The 14092-nt window shown below is 40.7% G+C and overlaps 1 protein-coding gene across 3 annotated transcripts in view; it reads left to right on the top strand.

Annotated features, from left to right (window-relative positions):
• gabra3 (gamma-aminobutyric acid type A receptor subunit alpha3) overlaps positions 1–14092 on the top strand; it is a 232004-nt gene that overhangs the window by 73796 nt on the left and 144116 nt on the right. For all 3 annotated transcript variants that reach the window (XM_041801837.1, XM_041801835.1, XM_041801836.1), the window contains one exon: positions 3001–3107. In XM_041801837.1, coding sequence (XP_041657771.1) covers positions 3022–3107 — 86 coding nt within the window. In that variant the 5' untranslated portion in view covers positions 3001–3021. The remainder of the gene's footprint in view (positions 1–3000; positions 3108–14092) is intronic.

Raw genomic sequence — 14092 nt, 5'->3', positions numbered from 1 at the left:
AACATATTATTATCACTATTAATACAACAGTAAAATAATTTCAACTGCTGAAAAAAGCCCAGAGGTCTTATATGGTCATAAACTGAAATTGGTCTGTTATTTGTCCATTTTCTCAATGAAAAACATCCATTACAACACAAACACTGCTGAGAGGTACAGGTCAGTGAATGCAAAGCAAGCAGGACCAACCTGTCAGTCAAAGCAACCATACCTCACAACCTTAATGCTAAAAAGTGGGAGTTACTGAAAATATTAAATCCACAAACATTTGTCATGATTACATAATTGAGTAACAGAGATAGAATAAGCACAAGGCTGTGACCAAGCTGTAGGAAAAGGCATTTTAATATGGGTTTAAATGGGGGATTTCTTACTTTTGGAGCCAGCCTCAAGTTTTTTTCCTGCTATTTTGCTATTTTGCTATTTTTTAGTCACCTTTTTCCTGACATCTGAGGTTGCCACTCATGGTGCATTTTCATTTGTGGCATTAGCTCAACTTGGCATGACTCTTCTAAGTTTTTCCTTCCATTCTTTTATAAATTTTGATGGACATAGCAAGGAGAAACATTTTATTCCAGTGATGCTTTCAAGTAGTGAGACAAAGTACTGTTGGAGAGTACAGGAGAGTTTGGAGGTCACACAGTGCTACAGAGGTAACGACACCAGGGGTTTGATTCCAGTGTCCAACATCCCACTCATGACCACTCAGCAGCATCTTGATTTCAGAGTTGACTCAGCACACTGAAACTCAGCAGAGATGTACCAAAATAAATACCAGGTTGCAGGTACAGAAAATCAAAAAGAGTTCAGTCATGATGAATGGTGCAGAGGCAAAGTCTAATTGAAGTTTCTTTAGGCCACCTTGGGTTAGAGATGGAGTTATTCTACTCTTCCTGGTTTCTTTATTTATTAGGATCCTCATAGCACGAGTAAGTATCAGCTATTCTTCCTGGGGTTTGCTATACGTACAGTCACTTTTACTTACAATGTAACAAAAACACATCTCCCTGGGGAGGTGTTTCGGGCATGTCCATCTGGGAGGAGACCCCAGAGCAGACTCTAGAGAGTTTACATCTCTCGGCTGGCCTGGGAATGCCTCGGTATCCTCCCAGAGGAACTGGTGGAAGTGGCCAGGGAGAGGAGGGTCTGGGCTTCTCTGCTGAGACTGCTGCCCCCGCGACCTGGACCCAGATAAGCAGAAGAAGATGGATGGACAACAAAAACAAACAAGATAAAATAATAGAGTATGAGAGCTCAGTGACTTCAAATGTAGCGCTGTGATAGATGCCACCTTTGTAATAAGACAGTTTGTGAAATTTCATCCTGTTGGATATTCCGCAGTCAACTGTAAGTGATATTTTTAGAAAGTGGAGATGTTTAGGAGTTCCAATCATTCATCAACATTTTAAGCACAAAAACTTGGTGTCTTTGATTGGGTTTCCTTATCTGAGCAGCTGCATGCAAGCTGCATATCACCAAGTCCAACACCAAGTGTTGGTTGGGTTGGTGTAAAGAACACAGACAGCGGACTGTGGAGGTGTGGAGACATGTTCTGTGGAGTGACAAATCCTACTTCTCTTTCTGGCAGTCAGACAGGCAAGTCTGTATTTGCCAGGAGAACATTGCACGCCTTACAGCATCATGTTTTTCAGGGCTTGGGCTAGACCCTTTATCTCCAGTGAGGTGCAATCTTTATGACTCAGCATACTTAGACATTTTGGACGATGCTATGCTTCCAACTTTGTGGCAACAGTTTGGGGAAGGCCTCTTCTATTCCAGCATGACTGTGCCCCTGTGCACAAAGGAAGGACTATAAAGACATAGTTTGACGATGCTTGCACAGAGCCCTGATCTCAACCCCACTTAGCCCCTTTAGGGTGAACTGGAACAGAGATTGTGTGCCAGGCCTTCGAATCCAACATCAGTGCCTGACCTCATAAATGCTCTACAGAATGAATGGGCACAAATTCCCACAGAAACAATTAAAATCTTGTGGAAAGCCTTCCATGAAGAGTGGAGGGTGTCTTCAAATGCTTTTGACCATATATATGTATACAGATAATCTGATGTAACACAACAGAACAGTTTTTATTTTGATATTACGGATAGTTATATCATTTGTAAATATTTACTCACCAGTAAGATATAAAATTAGAAAAGTTCTCATTCATGATGAACATAATAAAACTATAAAGTGTTCAGCCCTCTCTTCCATCTCCTGCAGACCAGCTTTCACAGAGTAGCATTTAAAATAAACTCAAACATTAATTGAATCTGATGTCTTGAAGGCGTCAGACGGGTTGTCTGAGCGTTCATCAAGAAAACAATTACACGTTCTGCAGTTGCATAACACAACAGGTTAACCAGGTGGGTTTGGATCAACAGCTTCAGGCTCAGAGGAGATGCTGTCCTCCACACAGGTGTGACAGCTCACCGGTAAATATCATCACTGAGCTAATTACTACCTGACTATTGTCTGATTGTACAGCTGGGGGATAAGCGAAGAGAGGGACGGACTGCAGTGTGCGCTCCTATACTCTGACTCTGGGGAGATCTTGTATAAAATATGAAATGTAATGACCTACATGTAAAGAAAGAAATATTTTAAAGAAGTCTCTGTGTTGTGGCTGTGAGGTGAACTCACTGTGCAAAGAGAACATGAGAGCAGATCGTGTGCTGTTAACAGAACTGTCAACCTGTTTGATTTATGTCGCAGGGTAAAATATTCTCAGAACATGATGTGTGACAGCAGCGTGCCGTGAGGTATAAAAACATCAGCGTATCCGTTTAAGACCAAAGCGACACCTTTAACCAGATAAATCAAAAATATAATCCAGTCAGCAGGCGGCTTGAGGTGATGGGTGGATTATAATTGAGGCTTGAAAGGATAATTAGAAATAAAGTGAGCTGTAAACATGTTTACATTGTTTCTAAAGTAGCCTATGAGCTGTTTGCTGGTCTTTATCTGCAGCTTTACTGTAGCTCTTTCTCTCTCTACAGGAGTCCTCTCTGCAAACTGATATGGCTGCTGCACTCTGGAAACCTAAATCTGTGGACTCAGGCTTGTGGATCGTCCTCCTGCTCCTCAACATCCTTCCTGTAGCCAGGTACTTCAACAACAAACCATTTCTGAACTTTTCCTCTTTTTACTATGTTTTCTTCTTTCCTCTTCATTTATCTTCTCCTGTCTCTTTTGTTTATGTTGGCTTTGGTATAATTTCGATATTAATCAGTCTCACAGCTGCAGGGCTCTGTAATCAAAACAGCGCCATTAGGAGAAGAAGTTCATCTGTATTGTAGGCAGAGAAAAGGCAGGAAATGGTTTTATATCACACAGAGAGACGGTCTCAGCTGGGACTGTCAGTTTGGCAAATTGAGTAACTAAACCTCCTAACTGATGTTGACAAAAAATAAGTGAGGGGCGGCCCATAAGAAACTTTAAGCCTCAGCAAACACAAGTTCACATCAGCCTTTAAGATTTCTAATTTAGAGGCAATGTGCATAATAACAAGAGTCTACAGAATACTAGAAATGAGTTTCAGTCCTTAACCCAAATAGTCATTTATGTTTCTGGGATTTTTTTTCAAGTATGTAGCTTCAGTTTTGCTGAGCTACCAGAGGCCATTGTTATGATGAAACACTATTAACTCAGGGAAAATAAGGAAAGAGCCAAAGAGCAGGAATTCAGGTAGAGACCGGCATTGTTGTAATAGGGCCAAAAACTGACAGGCCTTGGTGTAAAGCGCCAAATGTGATTGTCTATTTTGGCTGCAGGAGTTTGATCAGCAGATCTCATTTACATGGGATAATATTTTAGAGCCATTGTTCTCAACTGTTGCATAGGATTTTTGTTTATTTTTTACTGAGTACATTTTTTTCAGACCCTGTAAAGTGAAATCCAAGGTTTTTGTTTTAACACACTATGGTTGCTGTAAACATGTGAAAACACTGAAATCAATATGTGACTGAATTCTGGATTTAGACTTAAGTTTTTCACCTATTTCCTGGCTGGGTTCATGCGGGCGGGGCCAATATGTAGGCTGATGATGTCATGAGCCCACAGTGGGGAATGACCCTGCCCTTCTAACACTACAATATATAATATCACGGAGCAGTTCATCTCGGTACAGTCTTTTGTTAGCTGATGTCAAGGCCTTTATTGAAAGTTAACAGTCAGTTAAATGCTGTTTTTTTGTTCATTGTGAGGTAAGTTAGCCAAATCCATCGGCTACAGTGGTCTATGTATCATTTAAAGCATCATAGCAGAGATCTGAGCTAGAAAACAGACTTTGTCTCTTCTCTGGCACGGAGTCAGGCAGCTGCACTCTGATCATAAGGTCAACATTCAGACAGTAACATTTTTTTTAAATCTGAAAATGTTCATATTTCTCCTGAGTGGGCGTGGCTTCAGCTCTTTCAACAGACATGCCCACACCATCCTAGAGCAGATATTACTGCCTCATTTTTCATGATTTTGAAACTTAATTTTAGAAACTTAGAGATGTTTTATTTGACTGAAATTTGATTCAGGGCTTCATAACAGTGACCTGTCATACAACAAACCTAAATACAGATCTATTCTCACTTTACAGGGTCTTTAAATCTCAGGTCAAAACGGTATCATTCTTGATCATATAAACTTGAATGCTTGAGTTTTAAAAAACATTTATGGGTCATGATTTGTTATTGTAAGGGGGTGGCATGAGGCCGGACGCGTTGAGAAATAGAGAAGCCAACAGGACCACATCATCTGCAAAAAGCAGAGCTGAAACTCGGGTTCATCTAACCAAAAACCCTCCTCCCTCAGCTGCACCTCAAGATCCCGTCCATGAAAATCACACGCAGAATCAGAGATAAAGTGCAACCCCAGCGAGGGGAACATGAACTGGGAACAATCAGACTTTGTGCCTACGGTAGGATGTGGACACTGATCTCTCCTGGGTAATACAAGGACTGGAAGGCCTTTAGCAACAACCCCAGTACCCCATGTTCTCCTGTTGTTGTATTGGTGAAATGAATCTCTAGACACAGCATTTCTCTCTGTCTTTCTCTCTCTCTTTGTCCACGTGGAGAAAGGCTAATGGTCAGAGATGAAAAGGTTTCTGTGAAATAAACATGTATCGAACATGTCTGAGCCAGTGTGGAAACATACACAGAAGGAAGTGCCATTCTGAGCTGAAAATAGCAAATCCAGGAGGGTCTGACTTCACTCTGTTTAGGTTAAATTAGTACTTAACAATCTAAGTACCAAGGATTTGTTTGAATTTGGTTATATTAATATATTGAGATTGTTGCATATTGAGTCTGTATAATACAGTCAGTAAATATTGCTTATATCTCATCCTCAGCTGATCTTTTCAACTTTAAAATTTCCTGAAGAGGATTTCACATTTTTGGATGATGATCAAAGTCCCTTTGTCTTACAGAAGGCCAAAAAATGAGCATATTCTTTCATCTAAATGTGTGGCTTGTGCTCCCCTCTGCACAGGCCTGAATTTCACTGACTGGTGAATTAATTTGCATTGTGCAGCACACCACAGCTACTATTGTCCATTCACAGCATTTTCACTCCTGCATCCTGTGCACATTTTTCACTTTGTGTGGAAAGAGTCAGCAAAAAAAGGAAAAAAAAGGAAAAAAAAAAAGAAAAGATGGAGCACCAGGATGTTTTAAGTCATTCTAATCACACCTCTTATATTTTCAAATGCAGAGATTTGCACAGGTCTCCATGTTAGCATTGTTGATAAGGCTGGATGTCATGGCAGAAGAAGCAGCAGTGTGTAAATCACTTCAAGATTTTGCACGCTAGGAGAGGCTCACCAGTCCTGGGAGAAAGCGGGCTGGGAGAAGAAATCAGAACAGTGTGACAGGGATTAGCCCAGTTTGCTTTGTCATTGTGCCACTTGGCTCTCCTTGCTTATTAGGGGCACACAGCGCTGGTAATTACATATATTTAATAGAAATGTGTGGCTGGGAGACTCTGCTAGCCAAACCTGGCAAGAGATCTTAAACAAGAATATGTGCCTTGGCCTAACTGGGCCTCTCTTATTCAAGGACATGTTGGACGATGCTAGGGGCTCACCTGCTGGTTCACACCCGTGTCTTATAGTGTACTGTTTGTCTGGGGCAGATTTTATGGAGTAGGTTGCCACTGAAGGAAAATTAGAACAATACACTTACCATTTGCTTTCAGTCTTGTTGTAATATTTTCATTGTTGTAAATTATCTTTACTTTTAGCTGAAGCCTGAGGCATTATGCACATCATGGCCTTTCTTGAGAGACTCTAGTAGGAACCTTTTGAGGAATCGTCTTCAAACTTTGCACAAATGCCCCCTACAACTCAGGGATTATCTAATTCAATTTTTGAGGTAAAAGTTTAAAGGTTAAGGTCATTTGGCCTCAGGTTTATGCCTTGCTTGTGAACGAAATATGTCACAAATTCTTTGAGATTTTCTCCAAACTTTCAGAAATGTCCACTACGACTCCAGGATGAACTGACTGGATTTTGACGGTTAAAGGTCAAGGTAATTTGGCCTCATTTTCAACCCTTGCTTGCAGTTTTTACAAATCACACAACCACAGAAACCACCCAGCCCTTCTTTTTACCACACTACTTTACTTCCACTGCCTGAGTAGCAGACTTAGCCGCTGAGACTGACATTGAAGTATACGACAAGAAGAGACACACGTTCTGCCAAGTTAAAGAACTGTTGACCATAAAGCGTAGCCACATACTTTTTTCCCCCTTGCAGCCTGCTGTTGTGCCATACTAGTGATTATATCTTGCCTTCATAGCCCTTACAGATGTTTTTCAAGCAAGCCTGAACTTGGGTGATTCTCCAGGGTCTTTAAAAGGAACCCTGCACGATCAGACAAGTTCATCTTGTTGGATAGATATTTGTATCTCTAGTATGTATATTGAACTAAAAAACTCACTAAATATCTGCATTTTGAATAATTTGAGTTTATAAACTCACCAGGAGGCTGCCATGTTTTGGTCTGCGCTGGCGCTGTGACATCACAGTTCCGCAGCACTCCTCACTGTTCCTATGCAGTAACCGCTGTTTCAGACTGGCAGCCAGTGTTAGGGCTGCATCTCAGAAACGCACCATGTCTCACACACAGAGAATTTTAAAATTTGAAGTCTCTTCCATTTTTCATTTGCAACACGAGCAGTTATCTGTCCATCTAGACAGGAAAATGATAAATACAGACCTATATTTACCTTCTTTTAGCAAATATTTTTGTCCACGTCCACAGAATATGTTTGAAATCAGTTTCTTGATGAACCAGATGAAGGCCATGAGCTATAATGTGTCTGTTTAATAAAGTTTTTCCCCAACATCTCTTTATGAAGCCTTCCATTTCCACACGGTTCAGGTAAAGGTGAACACAATACGAAAGCACTCCCGGTTTGCACTTTTCAAAGTAAAAGTCCACTTAAGCATTTCTTTGGACAATCTCCCTTTCTTATGCACATACTGCCTTTATTTTAAAAAGCTCCCAGCCCACTTCCACTATACACTGAATCCAGTCACTTGTAGGGAGGTTTATTGATGTAACACTTAGGAGGAATGACCGAGCTTTGACAGCAGGGAGACAAAACCAACATGCAGCAAACTCATGTCTGGTATGAAAGCTGTTCTGGCAGCAACAGCTGCAAGCAGAGAAAACGTCTGAAGAACGGTTACTGCATAGCAACGGTGAGGAGCGCTCATAGGGAGCGCTGCAGAACCATGACATCACAGCGCCAGCGTGGACCAAAACATGGCGGCCTCCTGGTGAAGTTTTAAACTCAGATTTACTCAAAATGTAGATATCTAGTGAGTTTTTTGGTTCAATATACATTTGAGAGATACAAATATTTATCCAACAAGGTGAACTTGTCTGATAATGCAGGGTTCTAAAGCTCTGGGTTTAAAAGCCCAGGTTGTCCTGAAAGTTTAAAGCTCGACTTTGCACCCAGAGTTAATGTTTTACAAGCTTTTTAAGACAATAAGTCCAGGCAAGACAAAGTTAGAATAGCTTAAGGCTAGAAGGGTTTACCCACTTTCCTTTGAGATGCTCCAGGTGTTTCATCTGAGCATTGCAACACTCCCCAGGTCCTTTACTTGCCCCTTTCCCAACTTTTTTTGAAACATGTTGCAGGCAAAACCTTCAGATTGTGTGTAGCCAGTTTGAACATCTTGTCTTTGAGATGTATTCAACTGAATAAAGTTTGAAAGGAAGGTTTTAGAGATCTGTATTATCTATATTTATTGAAAACTTCTAGTTATGTCTGCATCTTTAAAAGGTTTGATATAAGACTGAAATAATTCTTCCATTTTATTTGATTGTGTGCTGTTGAATCAGTTAGAGCCATTGAAGGCAACACTCTGAGTGAACTCTTTGGATGCCTGCATTATGTCTGCCTTAGGCCCCTTTAGGGCTGAGTGAATCGTGAGTTTTGACAGCCTTTAGCACTCAGACTTCCCAGGAAAGCTTCTTTAAAGTCCACAAGTCTTCATGACTGATGCACTCCTGACATTTGGATTCACCCCTGACCTCATCCCCTCATCCAACACCTTTGGGACAAATTTAAACTCTGATTGCGAGCCAGGCCTTATCAGCGCCTGACCTCGTTAATGCTCTCAGGGCTAAACGGTGGCTAAATCCCTGCAGCCAGGTCCCAACATTTAGTGGGAAGCTTTCCCAGAGGAGAGGAGGCTGTTGTGGCAGCTTATTAATGCGCGGGGTTTAGGGATGAGGTGTAATGTTCAGGTGTCAACATCTATGGAGATCAGAGGTTTCAAAGCAGCTGGAGAGCTGGAGGGAGGTGGGGGTGGGGGGGTGGGGGGGGGGGGGGTGAGACACATTGTGCTAAGGTTTACATCAGATTAGTCGTCCCTGTTGGAGTCTTAACCTGAATCAGTCAGATCTAAACACACAGGCATAATATCCTGATTCTTAGGTGCAGAGTGACTTACAATTTCTCAGGATATTATTATCTCTGCTTAGAAATCAGAGGGAAAAGATGCTCTAAATAGCTGCAAAAATCAACTCAAAATCTCCAGCTTTAAACCTCCTGTGGGGGGAATTTTAGTTTGTATCAACCCTTGAGGATAAAGCAGTTCTACTAATCTCTTTGCTGATTTCATATTTTACATGTGTTAGTAATATTTTTTGGGAAGAAAAATCTAATCCGGATTCTTTTCACAATAGAATATATGCATCGTAGAGCATCTTTGCTGGGAAAAATGTAGAAAAATCTGTTAAACTTTTCTTCTGACACTTACACATGGCATCAGGTTTAGGCTATAATAATGACAAAAACAGCCGATCTGGTTGCTGATGGTCTGGTTTATTTTAAAAGGTCACATCCAACTGAAATCTCCTCAGGGCTTTAGGACATCTTAAAGCAACAAAATGTAACTTTTTGACCTTAAAATAGTTGTTTCAAAGCCAATTTAACAGTACGGTACATTTCAACAGGGAGAATGGTATTCATCCAGTTTCCACAGCAAACCCCTGCTGCCTTTTTCCTTTCAGTACTATGTAACTTGGCATTGGGTTGCATTTGTTTTGTGAGAAGACTGTACTGCTTTTCAGCACTAGTTCATACACCAGCCTTCAGCTAAGAAGAAGCCAGTCAGCAGCACATCTCATTAACATTGGAAGGACGGGAAAATATGGTGACGGATGAAGCTAGATTAATAGAGATCAAGCAAGCAATAAGAGAAAAGGCAACAAGATCGTAACACCAGGCACACGCTGTCTCCTGTTTAACAGCTTTACAGGTTGTAGAAAGTCATCAAACCATTTCAACCCAAGGTAGATATTCCACAGTGACCTATAAGGGCTATTATTAGATGGTAGAAGTGTTTAGAAACAACAGCAACTCAGCCACTAAGCATAAGACCATGGAAAATCACAGACTGTGAATGTGCGTGGAGCGTAAAAGTTGTCAACTCTCTGCTGATTCCATAACTGAAGAGGCATTAATGTGAGCACAAAAACTGTGGGTTTCCATGGCCAGGCAGCAGAACTGAACTCTCATATCACCAAATCCATCCCAGGCATTGGATGGAATGGTGTAAATCACTCTAACAAAGGACTGTGGAGCAGTGCATGCATGTTTCATGAAGTGTCGAATCATGACTCTCTGTTTGGCAGTCAGATGGGCGGGTCTGGGTTAGGTGGATGCCAGGAGAACTGTCAGAAAAAGGAGGAAAATGGGAAACAACTGTGGGTCCCAGGTGTCTTAAAGATATCCCAGAAGGATAATCACTAAAATCAGAAGCGGTACTTCGAAAAGAGAACCAAACTACTGCTGCCTAGCAGCTGACCAGAAACACAACTCTAAGGGGGACTGGGAAAAGCTTTCCTCAGATGACACACTAAGGTCACCAGACCAGTGTAAATCTAAACAAAAGGGCTAGGCAAAGGCCTCCAGCACTAATCAACTTCAGCAGGTAAGTCACAGAAAATACTAACTGTGATGGTGAGATAATGAGTCAGCACTGAGTGCTGCTACCCAAGAGTATATAAAACCTCACCTCACCTGGCCACAATCAGTGGCAATCAACCCCAACCAGCCACACACACCTGGCACTGCAGTGATTGATCCACACTCAGAGAGAGGCAGGTGTGATCACCCTTACAAGAACATTACCTGCCTGGCTGCATTGTGCCAACTGTGAAGTTTGGGGGAGGAGGTATAATGTTATGTAACTGTTTTTCAGGGTTTTTGCTAGGCCCCTCATTTCCAGTGAAGGGCAATCTTAATACTCCAACATACCAAGACATTTTCACAATGCTATGCTTCCAACTTTGTGGCAACAGTTTGGGGAAGGCCCTTTTATATTGCAACATGACTGTGCCAGAGAGCACAAAGGAAGGACTATAAAGACATGGTTTGCTGAGTTTGGTGTGGGACTCATGACCGGCCTGCACAGAGCCTTGACCTCTACCCCACTGAGCACCTTTATGATGAACTGGAATGGAGATTGCAAGCCTATATACGGTGCCATTACAGTTCCTGTTGATATAATGGTCAGGTGTCTAAATACTTTTGTCCACCTGTATGTTAAAGAATGTAGGCGGGTTATAATGCATAATGAAACTAAATTTCCCACTGAACCTTGCCCACAGGAGAGAAACTGTGTCTGTCCAGGCTTTGTGTTTCTAATAAATGCCAATCCTCCATCCAGAGGTTGACTTTCACCTTGGTTTCTAAATCCAATATAAGTGAATAAATTATTAATACACTCATAGCAATAAAATTGAAAAAGTACAGGAAGTCTGACCTTGTATTGATTATTCCGCATGAGGCCAGAAAACAGTAGATGGGATTATTGGCATTAGCATTTAGGATGGTAATAAAAGTATGGAAAATCATTAGATGTGATGGGAGCAGTGGGTTAATAACGGAAAAGCATAAAGTGTTGACACATTCAAGGATGGAAAATTGTCATCACACTCTTTTGAAGCCAGGCCAAAGCAGTGGATGCAATTCATTATGCATGAACCTAACCACATGTGACCAGGATTTTCATAAATGTTAATCTTTTCTCAATTACTTGAGACATGATGTAGTGCACATATGCAAAGCCCCAGCACAGCAGCCTTTACTTAACACGTTTTATTCCGCTTAACCACCTCTAAATGAGGCTCTACTGCGGTTCATTTGAGGAGAGACGTTTTGTTGCCTCTCGACAAATCCAAACCTGAACTAAATATGGAAATTTGTGCATCCCAGAGTTAAAGTATACATTAATTGTCCATCAAAGTTGAAGCTGCTGGAGTTTCGACATAATCCTCAAAACATCAGAATCTGTGCGTATCAGCAGAGCAGTTTCTCTCTGAGAGCTTCCGCCCCCGCCGATGCCCAGCGATGCTATCTGCAGGCTCCAAATCGGCTTTACTACAGTCGAGGCAGAAGACTTTTCCTAATGGATTAAGGTGTAACAGACAAATCCTCCATATAAGGGTCTGTCATTCTGCACATCAACACATTTCCTCATTTCCCACACAGTACAAGACGAGGCTGATTAAGCTATTATTCCCAAGAATCCATGTATTACATATAAATGAGAAGGCCTGGTTTATTTCCATTCAGAGGAGGTCTCTCAATCTATCAGCTGCTTTGCCTCCATTCCCCTTCCTTTTCACGTCTCCCTCCTTGTAGTCAACGCTTAACAAATGTGGACACTCCGGCTGTCTTGTTGTCTATTTTGTTTGTAATCTGTTGCCAAGCTGCCAGCTAACGCGGCACATAATCAATAGCTATAAGGACGGGGGTGCTATATGTACACTTTGCCTATGGATCGGCTCTGAAGTTGGCCGGCTTCACTGGCTTCATCTCAACACTTCACATGAATTATTCACAGCATGGCAGAGAGTGGCATCACTGTGAGCTGTGACCGGGTCACCTGATAACACTCTGTTTCTGTAGTGTTGTCAAGGTTAATGTGTCACAGGTCCAGACAAGGGTAATGTATTCACAGAGGAGTCACTTTACTGACGGATCCACCTAGAAAACAGTTTTAACCTGATCTCAAAAGAAATGAAAATTCATTAGTTACTCTGTCTGAGGTGCAATAAATCTGTAAATATATGCATCTTGTTAAGGAAGGAAGCAAAAATTTATTATAATATTTTAACAAACAGTATTTAACAATACTTCACTGTCATTAAGTAGAGTTGTATGGTGTATGCACTACTTAAGTATTCATTCTGACCACTTATAATTTGAACCTGAAGGATTTATATATAAATATCTGTACCTTGTACTGCTTACCAGAGGGAGAAACCACAAGATTACTCATATTACCATATGACACATACTATAATACAAGACTACAATATGGTGCAATATGGTACATTACAGTATGATATATACCATGAATAAAATGAAACAATATCCTGAGGAGCTGTATGTTTGGAGGAACAATATAATTTGATACAATACAATATGATACAACTCGATTTTGAAATACAATACAATGCATATATTACAATACAATTCAACTCAGTACAGTACAGTGAGATATGATGTAGTATGCTGAGGTATGTTATTATGTGAGGAATAATATAACGCTATTTGATACATTATGGCGTGACACAACACGACACAACACAATACAAGATTTTACGATGTAAAACAGAACGGTGCAGTTAAATACAATACATTTCTGCTTTGATACAATACAGTATAAAAAAAGGATGTGATATGAAGCAATACAATGCTGTATGATACAGTGTGGTGTACTATGGCATGGTCAGTGTTGTTTTACTCAAGAATGTCTTGGTCGTGAGACCGGTCTCAGGACCACATTTTGAATGTCTCGGTCTTGTCTCAGACTCAAGAGCTGTTTTTACTTGGTCTTGTCTCACAATTTTCCATCAAGACTGGTTGAGACCACCACTGATCTGCTATTCTTCAACTTCATTAATGTGATAATAAGGAGCAGCACTTAATAAAACAACAAATATCTTCACCTGCAAAAACTCAGACATCAGTCCATCTTATTTCTAGTCAGAAATACCTCTAAACACTTACTTTATGTCATTCACCTGACAAATCTAGATAAACATCTCATTTTCAGATATTCTAAATAATTCTGGACTTGTCAGCGGTTTTTAAATATATACAAAGATTTATTTTTTACAAGGAGTTAGTTGAACAAATTGCACAAAGGCTTGTTGTGCTTTGAAAGAGTTGCAGACAGCTTGTTTTTATCTGTCAAAATTGGCTTGTCTCGGTCTTGGTCTTGACTCGGTCTTGACCCCCAAAAGTCTTGGTCTTGTCTTGGTCTCATTGCACTCTGGTCTCTAGCAAGTCTTGGTCTCAGAGAGTGTGGTCTTGAGTACCGCACTCTATGATACGATCAATATGATATGAAACGATAGAGGTAAGGTGTCGTGCAATACAGTGTGATGTAGGTTTTTAAACAATACAATGTGATTCTATGGTGCAGTACAATACAGCTAAAACAATGTGATATGACACTGTGTGGTACTATACTATATGACATTGTGTGATTTGATATATTGAGATATGATAAAATATGATATGATATATATAGGCCACACTTTCATAAAATATTATAA

Source organism: Cheilinus undulatus, linkage group 12 (assembly GCF_018320785.1).
Source record: "Cheilinus undulatus linkage group 12, ASM1832078v1, whole genome shotgun sequence".
In the NCBI taxonomy this organism is placed as follows: Eukaryota; Metazoa; Chordata; class Actinopteri; order Labriformes; family Labridae; genus Cheilinus; species Cheilinus undulatus.
This window is presented reverse-complemented; position numbering and strand designations above follow the sequence as displayed.